Below are 11,970 nucleotides of genomic sequence, written 5' to 3' on the forward strand. Positions count from 1 at the left end.
AGGCAGCGCATCGCGCTGCAGTGCAGTTCAAGGACCTCAAGGAATCCATTCATCTTCGTAGGTAGGGCATGGTTACTCTAACTCTGGTGATAGTGCTCAATCCACTAATGAAGACATCCTCCGGACAGATAAAGTCTGATCGACGATGAGTTGGAGTAACAACATTAGCGGCGCATCGACCTGCCTTCCATGCTCCTTATCCCTTTATCTCCACTTGTATCAGTCTCTTGGGATGGTAGGGTTGAGCCTTTGTCGTCACAGCGTTGATATTTCGGGGAGATATAAAGATACAGCGGACCAGCCCTAACTTTCAACGAACCTGGCAAATTCATCTTAAACATGTCGCAGGCCAAAGACACTAAGGCTGGCCTGACCAACTCTCAGTCACCGATCGATGAAGATAGTGAAGTTGGCCAAGTTACAACAGCGCGAAACGAGACGGGGTTCCATCGGGCTTTTACGCCTAGGCAGATCAATGTACGCATCTGTTTCCTGTGCTTATTTCTCATCTGCTTACTGATTCTCGCGTTCAGGTCATCTCCCTCGGCGGCCAATCGGCGCTGGTCTCTTCATCTCAACGGGATCGAACCTGCGCGATGGCGGCGCGGGATCTCTCTTCCTGGGCTTTGCAATGGTGTGTTCCTGCGTCTGGGCAGTGCTAAACACCGTCTCCGAAATGACGATCGCATTTCCAACGTCAAGAAACTTCATCGATTATGCTGATCGCTTCGTTGACCCGGCCTTGGCCTTCGCTGCTGGGTTTTCCATGTGGATAGGGTGGACAGCTATCATCGCTTCTGAAGCGACGTTCTTCTCTGTGATTGTTAACTACTGGGCTCAGAATTCGGCTTATGAGGCTGTTTGGTGTATGTCGATGCAGCCCTAACCGCTATCTGAGCTTCTGTTGACGGTTTGCAGTGACTATATTCCTGCTCCTCATGTTCATCATCTTCAGCCTTCCCAACGTCGTCTTCGGCTTGTTCGAGTACTTCACCGCGATTCTCAAAATTCTCGTCCTGATTATCTTTATCATTGTCGGTGTCGTCCTCGTCTTCAGTGCTGGTCCAGAAGGCACAGTCCACCACGGAGAAAACTGGCAAGACGGCAGCGCCTTTTTGAACGATTTCAAGGGCTCTGGGAACAGCGTCCTCCTCGCGATCCTAGCAATTGGTGATAACACTTTCACCGGATTTCTAGCAGGCGAGTCCAAGTCACCGCGGCTCTCCGTCGCGCACGCCGTCTTTCTCATTCCGATCCGCGTCTCTGTTTTCTACCTCATTTCAGTCGCGCTCATTGGGGTCCTCATCTCGCCGTATAACAAGAATCTCTTGGGAAGTAGCACCGGCGTCGCATCATCTCCGTTTATCATCGCAATCAATCAAGCGGGCATACCAGGCCTCCCGGACTTCCTCAACGTGGCCATCATCTTTGCCGTTGCAGCCATCGCCGCGGAGAGTTTCTTCATCGCATCGTGCATTCTCCAGTCCATGGCTCATCAAGGCCTGATCCCCGCGTGGGTATCAAAGGTCGATTCGCGCGGCCGTCCGCGAGCTGCGCTGGGTATCACATCTATCCTCTGCGTGACGCTTACCTACATCAACATCAGCGGCGAAGGGATCACGGTCTTCAAGTGGCTTTCTCAAATCGCTAGCACGGGGTACTTCATGGTGTGGCTTGTTATCGCCATAACGTCGTTCCGGCTCCGCAAGGCGCTGAAGGCGCAGCGGGATGGGCTTTTCTCGGAAAGTTGTGCCTGGAAATGTAATCTTTGGCCCGTACCACCCGCTTGGTTGTTGACTTGTTGTCTCTTCTATATCGGACAAAGGTTCGCGATCCGCGAACGGTCGATCTGCAATCGTGAAGGAGAACCCTAGGATTCGAGGAGATCAAAGAGCTGGACGAGTACAAGGTAATGCCGCGATGGAGGAAGTTTTGCCTACTTCGTGCAGTTGTGGCAGTTTTTCCTTCGTTGAAACACCCATCTTCCAATGTTATCATTGGCACTCCAGTAGCAGCCCCCCTTTTGCTTCGCTCCCAAACTCGACATTCATCTTGATATCCAGAGCATTGCCCACATGCACATAATAGCCCCATTGCTCCTCTGCGAAAGGGTACGTATCGTTGCTAAGCCTGTGGCACATCTTTACTCTCGTTAGACTATACCCTATCCATATTCATATCTATGACTAAGAATCGCCGGACTAGACGTACGGGAGTTACTGTAAGCAAGCTTCCCAGCAAAGCCGAAGGCACCCCATGGATCCATCCGCGCGGTATACCGTGACTACCTAGCGGGTTTCAAGAATAGCAGTGGCATTATGCCCGACAACGCGGAACGCTGACGGGATGATCCATGCGGTCCTGTTTTTGAACAAGGCGTCTTCAGTCTTGAACGTAGAGACGCAGCGAGACTCCCGTGGAATCGGCTGCCAGACTGGTTGGTGGTTTGTAAAGACATGAGCCTGGTATACAACAGCAGCAGCAGAACTACGTAGGCTCCAAGAAATTAGAACACCTCTAGCGCCTGCACTTAGGTACCTGTAGGACAAGGATGCTTCCGGTTTAGTTGGGCCAAGGTACGCTGGGCACTAAAATGCTGCGTAGAATTTATACATGACCTATCTAGATGAAGACAGAGACGAGTTGATTCGGCAAGCCCGCACTCTCGGGGCAGAACAAAGTAGCCAGGCGAGGGACATCATCAGAAGCTAATAAAGGAGATGGAAGGGCAAGGCATGAACCATGAGCACAATGCTCAGCCGCTTTATCATTGCTCCACCCACCGATTCCGGTAGGCCATACCCATGCGATCTTGAATTCAATCTATGCGCCATCTTCTATGTGGCTGTTCCTGTGTGCGTAGCTTGTTTGCCTATGTCCGGGTTTGAGTCCATGATCTCGCAAAGTGGCCCCTAAAAGAGTAATTCAGCGATGGGCCCGTGCTAGGTCCAGCCGCGAGCCACGTCGAACAGCGGTTCCATGGCTGTGCTATCCTCATGACGGGTGACCCTGCATGTGTCGACTATCTAGGTACTTGATGGTCTTAGCAGATTACCTCATGCAATATTATTGGTCCTTCATGTTGTAATGTATTTCACACATCAGTAGGTCTGGAATATGGATGCTTACGCGAGCAAGACGGGAGTATCCCGACCGCCTCGTCAGTCCGCTGCTACGAGACTGCCCGGAAAACAATGTTTTCGGGCCTGTCTTATAATGCGAGCAGCGAGACGCTGGGTGAATGGTACCGCCTGTTCCTGGTCCCCGGGGCCTCGCATGAATAACAACCTGCAGCCAAACGGCCCGTTTCCGCAGACGTCCTTGCAGAGTCTGATTGAGTAGGTGGAAGAGGGTAATGTGCCTATTACCTTGAATGGGACTGTGCTTGGTGGTAGCAGTGAAGGTGAAGAGCAGAGGATCTGTGCGGGCCGCTGCGGCTGATGTGGTACGGAAATGGGACGAGGATGGAGTGTGAGTTCGACCGGGAATCGATTGAGAGTTGAATGTGGGAGTTTGATGCGTTGGATATGCCTGTCTATTGAGGTTTATAGTGGACAGGTACTTTATATTACCCATCCGTCGCTCCTGCCATGTGAGAGTAAGACAAGGGGAAACTAGGGAAGGCGTGATGTTGTTCAGTGAAGTTGGAAGAAGCATTGGTATCGGTCCTGGTCCATTGCCCCTTCCTTATAAACACCTCAGGAGTGCGAGCAGGCTTCTATTTGGGAAGGAACGATCCAGGTCGAGGGCATGTAGGGGAGGGGGGGGGGGGAGGCACGACCGTCTCACGTCCGCCGCACCTCTTGGAAGATCAGACTAGTCAGTACGCTTTCTAGGAAAGTGCGGCCCCGGTATACCTGCCCTGCTTGAAATCCATTGCCAATATTAACCTTGACTATGCTATCCTCGTATACTCAATCTCTTTATATCCCTCCACCCGCTCCGTATACGATCTCACATCCACCCCCTGCACCCTCAATTCCCACTCCCCAAAGTAATTGGGACTCTCGCCAACCCTCTGGAACCCGAGACTCTCAAAGAGCCCCAAACTCCGCTCATTCGCCTGCCCAATCTTCACACTCAGCACACCAAACTTCAACAATTTCCCCGCTGCGCCGTCAGGAAATGCTCGCTTCGCTTCTTCGTCCCCGGCAATGTACTCCCCGAGGATATCCGCCTCGTACGAGAGGACATACCGCAAGAACGATGAGAGTGCTGCTTTTCCGTAGCCTTTTCCCTGGTTCTTCTTCTCCGCAATCATGAGCTCGATCTCACCGATTACTTGTGGCTTCTCGTCCTCGTCCTCGTCTCCAACCCGAAGAAAGAGATTAATGTCCCCGATCATGCGCTCCGGGCTATCATCTTCATTCGCTAAAGCTCTATAATTAGAAGGGATTGGTTGACAGACAATAAACGTCAATTTATCTGCGTCATTTCGCCACGACTGCTGCATGGCGTATTCCTCCTCTAGCGTGAGGGGCTCTGAGGCTGTTGCTTGTTGGATTTCCTCGTTGCTTGTTAGACATTAGACAGATCGCTTACGGCGTTAATGAGTACATACCTCGTCTTTCATCCACTCGTGGTACCGCGGGACGTGCCATTTGCTGTATGGCACTAGAAGGACTTTGGGGGTGGAGAGTGCTGTGGCGGTTGGTTGGTGGGGTGGTCTAGAGAAGGGTTGAGTTCACTTTGAGGTTATAGTGCCGCGTACCTGTTGTTGCGTTGAGGAGCATTTTGTACTGAAGTTTTATTTGCTCTGCTGAGAGGCGTCTTTGTATGATGTTGATGAGAAGTAGTTGTTGTACTTGGTGGGAGAACGATCTTTTCGCCGGTCTTGGCATTGAGCGAGCGCTGTCGGAAAAGAGCCTAGGGGGAGACTGCCCGGCCTCAAAACACAAACCATCAAGTTCCTGGATCGGGATATGTCATTATCTATATACTCCTATAATTTCATGCACGCATCACTGTTTTTCCTCTCTCCCCGCAAAAGCTCCAAATCTAACGAGTTCCACCTCCAGGGTTTCCGTATCAACTAGGACCAGCTCGCCCGTTTCCCGGAACTTTGGGATAGAGATCAGGCGGACTGTCGGGATAGAAGCATCGTCAGTTCCGCACATATCTGTGTCTTCGCCGTTGAGCTTCAGCGGCGGGTCTCCTTCCACGATGGCGGTCTTGAAGCGCGGCTGGTTACCTACGAAGAAGAGATGCGGGCAGGACTGCATGACGAAGGGGTCGTGCGTTTGGAATGGATAGGACCCTCGAGGGGAAGTTAGCATCAAGCCGTAGGATAGAATGGGTTGAGTCGAGACCTTACATATCGTGTCCGGGGCCGTAGGAACCCCACACCGCCATCGCAGCATGGCCTCCATGATCCGTATTCTAGCCTCCACATCGCTTTCCGTGTCAACGTTTCCGTCTTCGTCGGCGAAGTCCAGGTATCGGAGGACGTCATCCACGTTCTGCCCACTGCTACCCCAGAGCCTCCAGCCCTCAACATCTCCTTCCCAAGGATTCGTGACACTGTCGAACCAACCAGGCTCGGCCTTCTGCTCGCCAGTGGGCGGTACAGCGCAGTACGCCCTGGCCCGGGGGAACATAGCGCGGTGGATTGGCTGTTGAGGTAGTGCGAAGTTCGCCGGGTCGCTTTCGCCCGGCATGAGGGTGACCGGTATGCTAGGTAGAAGCTCTGCGAGGAAAGAATCCAGTTGTGTGATCGGCGACGCATTATATGCGGAAGCGTCATATCCGTACTTCTTCGCCTGTGCAATTTTCTTTCCTGCTGCTCCATCCGTGGCAGATGCTACTTCAATGGTGTTCGCTCCGAGGGAATTTCCTGCGATGACCAGTCTCATAATCTCCCTAGCATCAGGCGGGTTACCGTCCTCTTTTGAAGATGGCCCCGTATAGCCCAGGAGATAGTCCGTTAGGAGCTCAAGGGCGAGGCTATCACTCGATGTCCCTGTTATACCAAGACCGCTAACTAATGCAATCTTTCCTTTCTTCTGGTCGCTAGACGATGGCGCCTCGTCCCTCTCCCAGCGACGTGGCTGCCGAGCCAGATCGGGGACCTTGATATCAATGGCCTCAAAATCTCCGTCGGCGTTCTCCATCCCAAGGACCGCAATGATGGCTCCTGTCGCTAATTGTACGGATAGAAGTTTGCTGCCCGTTAATCGTAGTCGTCCGGACTCGTCTTCAAGCATGATCTCTGTTAACTCAGGGTGTGCGGGGTCTTGGTAGGTTCGTCGAGGCGGAGGGGCTGTTGTGAAATTCTGCTAGAGTCAGGATTACTTCAAAGGTATGAATGCGCGGACCCTACATCTTTTGTGAGATCGTCCAGGATATTCGGCTTCAGTGGCATCTCCATGTATATTGTGCCCGCGACCCAGCAAGGCTCTCCTTGTCGAACATCGAGTACTCGTTCCACGCGACGGGCTTGTTCTCCTGCGATCTAACCATCCGCAAAAGTTAGTATACAAGACCCGACACTTGTAACCAAGCCAGGGCTCGCCTTCATACGCTGAATCCTTCCCAAGCTTCGATCGCAACTTTTTCCACCGCTGGTTTCAGCTTCGCAAGTCGCAGAAAGTACATGTCGCCATATTGTTGCTGGTATTGCCTCTCTTGGCCGGGAGGGAGTCGGAATGTGTCTAGAGGATTATATACAGACGGTTTTCGGTTCACGAGTTCGTGTTCTTGCGTACTGCGAAAGCGACGTTTAGAGTCTGGGAAGCAAATAGCAAGGTGGTTGTTGCGGAGCGAACCTCGGAGCGCGCAGGAACTCCTCCTCTGCCGAATCCGCCATGTTATGACCCATTGCTTTTCAAGGCTACCTTGACACCAGTCGGGGATCAATATAGAAGTATAGAGTATCGTAGTTAGCAGTTTGTTGGAAAACTGGAATTGGTGATTGTTGCGGACTGAGAAAGCAGACGACGCGGGAGACGCGTCTTTTGGCGTTCTGCCATCGTTTCCGCTTTGGGCCTCTCCCTTGACCACCGCACCTGCATCCTCTTACCATCATTCTCAACGACAAGATTTTGTGCTAACCAAGCTAACAACTCTTATTCAGAAGATGCTGAACACCTACTCCGCACCCTGCCAGTATGCTACTGAGGTTCCAGACCATTACGCCTGTCCTATCCCTTGCTAGGCTCTCACGCCCTGCTCTGCATTCCGCTCATGTCCAATGAGTGCAACAATGAACAGCAGCAAAAATGGCACTAATCCAGACATTGACTAGCAGATATCTACGCATTGCATTTTCAGCAGTGCTCTTAGATTTGGCTGCCCCACTGAAAATGGTTGGAGCCATATTCTATCATGGAAATACATGAGGCTGTCATTCTCGACAAGCAGCATACTCGGCGGCAGGTTGAAGAATTCCGTCCATGGCTTCCTCATATATTCGCGCGGCACCTGATGCCGGCACTCAGCTCCCATGAAGATCGTCTCCAAGAACATTCCCAGCACTGAAATTATCATATCCTGGATTGTCCTGCCGTTCATATCCAAAATGAAGATCACGTCGTTATCCCATGCTCTACGCAGCCTATTGATTCTGAGCCTATTATCATGTATATTCGTCTCAGCACTCAACTTAAAATCGAGACAACGCGGCCTTCGTGAGAACGTATTCGCGCGAAATTTGCCAGGCTCACTTGCTTCTGCCCCGGAAGAAGCAGTAGGCTCCTATCAACCTCCACATGGGCCAGCTCAGTCTGAGCCCTCAGCAGCGACAGCGGCCAAAAACCCGGATCCTTCGACGACTTCAATAGCTTCAGAAGCTGTTGACACGGACAATGATAAGCAATCACTGGAATCTACAGAAAGCCAGGACGATGTCAAGTAGGTCATACATCCAACATACCTTCAGTTTTAGTATGGAGGACTAATTTTGCTCTTTCTAGGTCTCACGGACATATTCCGTCTGTGTCGGAAATGGATGCGATGATGATGAAAATGGTTGAGACTGCTTCAGCGAGCAGGAGGAATATAGTGCGGTTGTTCGCAAGCCTGCTGGCGTCGATATCTGTTTCGCTGCTTTTTATCTAATGGCTCCGCTGGGCAGACGGCTTTATGCTGCGTTAGTCGAGTGAATACAAAGGCCAGGGTATTTCTATATGTATTAGATACCCTTCCATAGAACAAAAATTGCAATGCACTATCTAACCATCCTTTTTTTGAGTTATAGTTTACGGTACACATCATGATTATCACGTGCTCCAAGATACATTAGGCATCCCGGTACCTAGGTAAGCTGCAAAAGAACAACCCGCAACAACCCACACGATTATCGAAACACAACCCTGGCACATCTCCAGCATCAAGAATTATGCACGCCACATGAAATCACTCAGCAGCGGCTGGAATGCGGGGAACGGAGTTATGGACAAGGCCGCAGTCCGCGAGCGAAGCGTTGACCGAAGATCACCAGGATGAGCCTCGGTCCGTTTCCCCGCATCTCCTGGGGCTCTCCCTGTCGCTTGTCATTGTTCATATAGGAGCTACACATAGCCGATTAACCAAGGGAAGAACAGTCTTGCTATTTAAAATACCTCTATCCGAGGATTCTCGCGACCTTTTCTCTGTTGACATTGCCTCTCACCTCCCAACTCCTATCTTCGTCAGCGCCAGGGCCTAAGTCGCGGAATAAAGGTACGCGGTACAACACAACAATCTCCGACAACCCTAATCATCTTCGATTCATCCCTAACTAACATATTCTCTTTAGGACCAAAAACAACCCACCAAAATGTCAATCTCAACCCCCCTAACCTCCCTCCTCAAAATCCAAAGCCCCGTGCTCCTCGCCGGCATGGCAAAAGCCTCCGGCGCGCCCCTCGCAGCAGCCGTCTCAAACGCCGGCGGGCTCGGCGTAATCGGCGGATTGGGCTACACTCCGGACCAAATGGATGAAATGCTCACGGAGCTCAAATCACTTCTCAGGGATAAATCGCTCCCCTTCGGCGTGGACCTCGCCCTCCCACAGGTCGGCGGCAACGCGCGCAAGACGAACCACGATTACACGAATGGGCAACTCGACCAACTTATCGACGTTGTTATCCAGCATGGGACGAAGCTGTTTGTGTGCGCGGTTGGTGTTCCGCCTGCACATGTTATCAAGCGGTTGCATGAGGCGGGCATCTTTATAATGAATATGGTTGGGGCGCCGAAGCACGCAGAGAAGGCGCTCAAGGCTGGTGTGGATATCATTTGTGCGCAGGGTGGCGAGGGCGGCGGGCATACGGGGGATATCCCCTTCAGTGTGCTCATCCCCGCTGTTGTCGACACGGTGCAGAAGTACAAGAGCCCGCTTACGGGGCAGACGCCGCTGGTTGTTGCAGCGGGTGGGATCAATGACGGGCGCAGTCTCGCTGCGGCCTTGACGCTGGGTGCGGCCGGTGTATGGGTGGGCACTCGGTTCCTAGCGACGCACGAGAGCGGCGCGAGCAAGCTGCACAAGGAGGCTGTTGTGGGCGCGCAATATGGTGAGACGAAGCGCACGCTTGTTGTCTCTGGTCGGCCGCTGCGGATGTTGCCGAATGAGTATATCAAGGAGTGGGAGAAGAAGCCCGAGGAGATTGCGCGGTTGACGGCGCAGGGGATTGTGCCGTTGGAGCATGACTTCCATAATGATAGGGAGTTTGATCTCCCGTTCTTGATGGGCGATGTATCGGGGATTATCAAAGAGATTAAGCCTGCTGGGCAGGTGCTCAAGGAGATGGTTGCGCAGGCAGCGGATGTACTCAGGAAGAGTGCGGCTTATGCTTCGGGGCCTTCGAGCAAGCTGTGATTAATGTACTCGATCGATGTTGTGTACTGAAATTCCAAATTTCCTGCTACATGGGCGTAGGGATAGAGATAATGTATATATTTAGTAAATTTTATCGTTCAAACGTGTCCTAGATGCATTCATCTAAAAGTACATGACCGCAGCGCAAACAGAACTCGAGAATCATGCAAAATAGCAGTATATGTGCAATGAGGAAGAGAGGTCAGTCACAGTAGTGAGTGACACACCTGCCATGCCTAACTGGAACGTAAATTCGGAGCAAAAGACAACTATGAATCAACGCTGTGCGTGTGGAGTTATGTATGCGACATGTACATATCCAAAACAGAACAGTAGTAGTGCTACGTTGAGAGCTGCTGATGCAAGTCTCTGTTTAGTGTGGAAGCAACTCACGTCATCACTTCTGGACTGCCGGATAATAACGTGATAACACCACTTCCTCACCTGTTGCCAGCCCCCGAAGGTGGGCAAGGTGCTTTCTGTCCTCGGTGAATTCGTTAGTGGCATCCATTTAACACAGCCTTGCCATTGGCCCTCGCCTCCAGGAGGTTTGGGGGTGGCGGCGGCCCGAATACAGGCTTCTCCGGCTGCTGCGGGGGCAGCGGGTGATCTCCATTGGCGCTATCGACCTCATATTCTTCGTCACTGATGCCCTCTTCGTCTTCTTCGTCCTCATAGTCTTCCTCGTATTCGGACTCCGTCCCTTCATCGTCGCCGTCCAGATCCACGGCGAGACCCTGACCGCGGCCTTGGGCCTGCATCCGTCGGCACAGAGCTTCGAGGTGGTGACTCTTCTTCCGCCACTTGTCGAGCTCTTCATGATTTCTTGTACGTTCCTCAGCCATTTCTAATATGTTTCGGTTCGTCTGATCGTGCTTCCGTGTAAGTGTAAGGTTCTCTTTTTCTAATCGCTTGGTCTTCTTGGACATTTCTTCCATCTCTTTGCGGAAGGTCAGGAACAGCTCGTTACTGTTGTTCAGAGTGTCCTCAACCTGGAATATTATTACTACCGAGAATCAAAAGGTGACTTAATTGAAGCCATACCTGTTTGAACTTTTCCACGTAGATATTCAGCTGACTGCGGAGCTCGGACTCGGTATGCGAAAATGTAGACACTTGAGAGCTCAAGGCACGGCAGCGAGCAGCTTCGTTCTCCGCCGCGCGGCGCTGTTCCTCGTATTTGGCGGTAAGACATTGAATTTCTGCGTCTTTGCTACGCAATAACGACTTGTAGTGTAACTCGCGCATCTCAAACTTCTCACCGATTGTCTTGATCTTGGCCCGGAGACTGTAGCACATGTTAAACACTGAGTAGAAACAGCCGAGCTACAACTTACGCTTCATCGAGATCAATGTCAACCTTGTCGCTTCGAGGATTCCCCTTCGCTGCCATGACATCTTGAATGTCGTACAAAAGAGAGTCAAGCCGTTCATTGACTATCGCACGGGCCTTTTTCTCGTTCTCCTCCAATTTCTTGTTCTCATCCTGAGTCATTGAATCAATGAATAGTCCAGGCGAAGACGCGATAAATGTATGTTAACTCACCTTGACTTTTTTATTTTCCTTCGTAAGCTCCCTACACAATTTTTCCAGCTTGTCCTTCATGGTGACGGTTTTATTCAACTCCGATTTGCCCTTGTCTTGATCCTTCTGAAGCTGGTCCGCGCGCTTCTTACTCTTGGCGTAGTCACGGTCCAACTTCTTCATGTCGGCCAGCAGTTCGGTGTACTTCCTATGCACAGTTTCAAGGCGGGTCATCGGGGATTCGATATTGGTCAGGAGCTGATTCAAATCTCGAGTGGCCTTCTTCACTTCCCTCTCTATAACAGAATAGTGTTAGCCAGTATTGCCACTAAACGCCAGAAATATCCGGATGGCCAAAGCAAAAACAGAGGACATCCACGCACCGATTTCTTGTTCTTGGTCCTTCTCTCCCGCCGCATCCTGCTCCAACTGCGAAATCTTGGCGGCAAGAAGTTTCGAGGTCTCGTTCGGGTCGGCGACCTTCTTCCCCTTGTTTTTCTTCGACATAGCCGTAGTCGACATGGTTTGAGACTCCAAGTTGCGAAAACGGTCCAAGCAGCGTAGTTCGTGAGCTGTCCGGCGGAGGTCGCGTGGTCGGTACTTTGGCGAAAAATGCGAACACGGAACGGGTGGCAGTGGTCAGGAGTTT

The 11,970-nt window shown here is 51.6% G+C and overlaps 7 protein-coding genes across 7 annotated transcripts; 4 read left to right on the forward strand and 3 right to left on the reverse strand.

The window, feature by feature from the left end:
• Positions 1 to 339: 339 nt before the first annotated feature.
• BDV17DRAFT_290299 (amino acid permease/ SLC12A domain-containing protein) lies at positions 340 to 1,874 on the forward strand (the record flags this gene model as incomplete). Its single annotated transcript, XM_073761870.1, has 3 exons — positions 340 to 487; positions 534 to 866; positions 919 to 1,874. The coding sequence occupies 3 exons, from the start codon at positions 340 to 342 to the stop codon at positions 1,872 to 1,874; spliced, it is 1,437 nt and encodes a 478-aa protein (XP_073616779.1).
• Positions 1,875 to 3,890: 2,016 nt separating this feature from the next.
• On the reverse strand, positions 3,891 to 4,883 carry BDV17DRAFT_260437 (uncharacterized protein; the record flags this gene model as incomplete). Its single annotated transcript, XM_073757554.1, has 2 exons — positions 4,562 to 4,883; positions 3,891 to 4,507 (listed from the first exon to the last, which is right to left on the reverse strand). Coding segments are annotated over exons 1-2 (619 nt in total), but the record flags the coding sequence as incomplete, so codon positions are not given.
• Positions 4,884 to 4,934: 51 nt separating this feature from the next.
• BDV17DRAFT_260441 (DNA-directed DNA polymerase delta subunit POL31) lies at positions 4,935 to 6,885 on the reverse strand. Its single transcript, XM_073757555.1, has 5 exons — positions 6,765 to 6,885; positions 6,520 to 6,703; positions 6,320 to 6,451; positions 5,315 to 6,272; positions 4,935 to 5,257 (listed from the first exon to the last, which is right to left on the reverse strand). The coding sequence occupies exons 1-5, from the start codon at positions 6,815 to 6,817 to the stop codon at positions 4,962 to 4,964; spliced, it is 1,623 nt and encodes a 540-aa protein (XP_073616781.1). The 5' UTR covers positions 6,818 to 6,885; the 3' UTR covers positions 4,935 to 4,961.
• A 121-nt stretch (positions 6,886 to 7,006) lies between these two features.
• Positions 7,007 to 8,170, forward strand: BDV17DRAFT_260442 (uncharacterized protein). Its single transcript, XM_073757556.1, has 2 exons — positions 7,007 to 7,848; positions 7,911 to 8,170. Exons 1-2 carry the CDS (start codon positions 7,442 to 7,444, stop codon positions 8,053 to 8,055), a joined length of 552 nt encoding a protein of 183 aa, XP_073616782.1. The 5' UTR covers positions 7,007 to 7,441; the 3' UTR covers positions 8,056 to 8,170.
• Positions 8,171 to 8,266: 96 nt separating this feature from the next.
• On the forward strand, positions 8,267 to 9,863 carry BDV17DRAFT_260444 (NAD(P)H-dependent flavin oxidoreductase). Its single transcript, XM_073757557.1, has 3 exons — positions 8,267 to 8,448; positions 8,541 to 8,658; positions 8,735 to 9,863. The coding sequence occupies exon 3, from the start codon at positions 8,756 to 8,758 to the stop codon at positions 9,794 to 9,796; it is 1,041 nt and encodes a 346-aa protein (XP_073616783.1). The 5' UTR covers positions 8,267 to 8,448; positions 8,541 to 8,658; positions 8,735 to 8,755; the 3' UTR covers positions 9,797 to 9,863.
• A 2-nt stretch (positions 9,864 to 9,865) lies between these two features.
• BDV17DRAFT_52206 (uncharacterized protein) lies at positions 9,866 to 10,265 on the forward strand. The gene has a single exon (XM_073764700.1). The coding sequence runs from the start codon at positions 9,978 to 9,980 to the stop codon at positions 10,221 to 10,223; it is 246 nt and encodes an 81-aa protein (XP_073616784.1). The 5' UTR covers positions 9,866 to 9,977; the 3' UTR covers positions 10,224 to 10,265.
• BDV17DRAFT_52200 (taxilin) lies at positions 10,259 to 11,945 on the reverse strand. Its single transcript, XM_073764699.1, has 5 exons — positions 11,705 to 11,945; positions 11,343 to 11,617; positions 11,134 to 11,282; positions 10,841 to 11,084; positions 10,259 to 10,788 (listed from the first exon to the last, which is right to left on the reverse strand). Exons 1-5 carry the CDS (start codon positions 11,841 to 11,843, stop codon positions 10,294 to 10,296), a joined length of 1,302 nt encoding a protein of 433 aa, XP_073616785.1. The 5' UTR covers positions 11,844 to 11,945; the 3' UTR covers positions 10,259 to 10,293.
• Between the last annotated feature and the right edge of the window lie 25 nt (positions 11,946 to 11,970).

This window comes from Aspergillus undulatus, assembly GCF_047715775.1.
Source record: "Aspergillus undulatus strain CBS 261.88 unplaced genomic scaffold BDV17scaffold_17, whole genome shotgun sequence".
NCBI lineage: Eukaryota > Fungi > Ascomycota > Eurotiomycetes > Eurotiales > Aspergillaceae > Aspergillus > Aspergillus undulatus.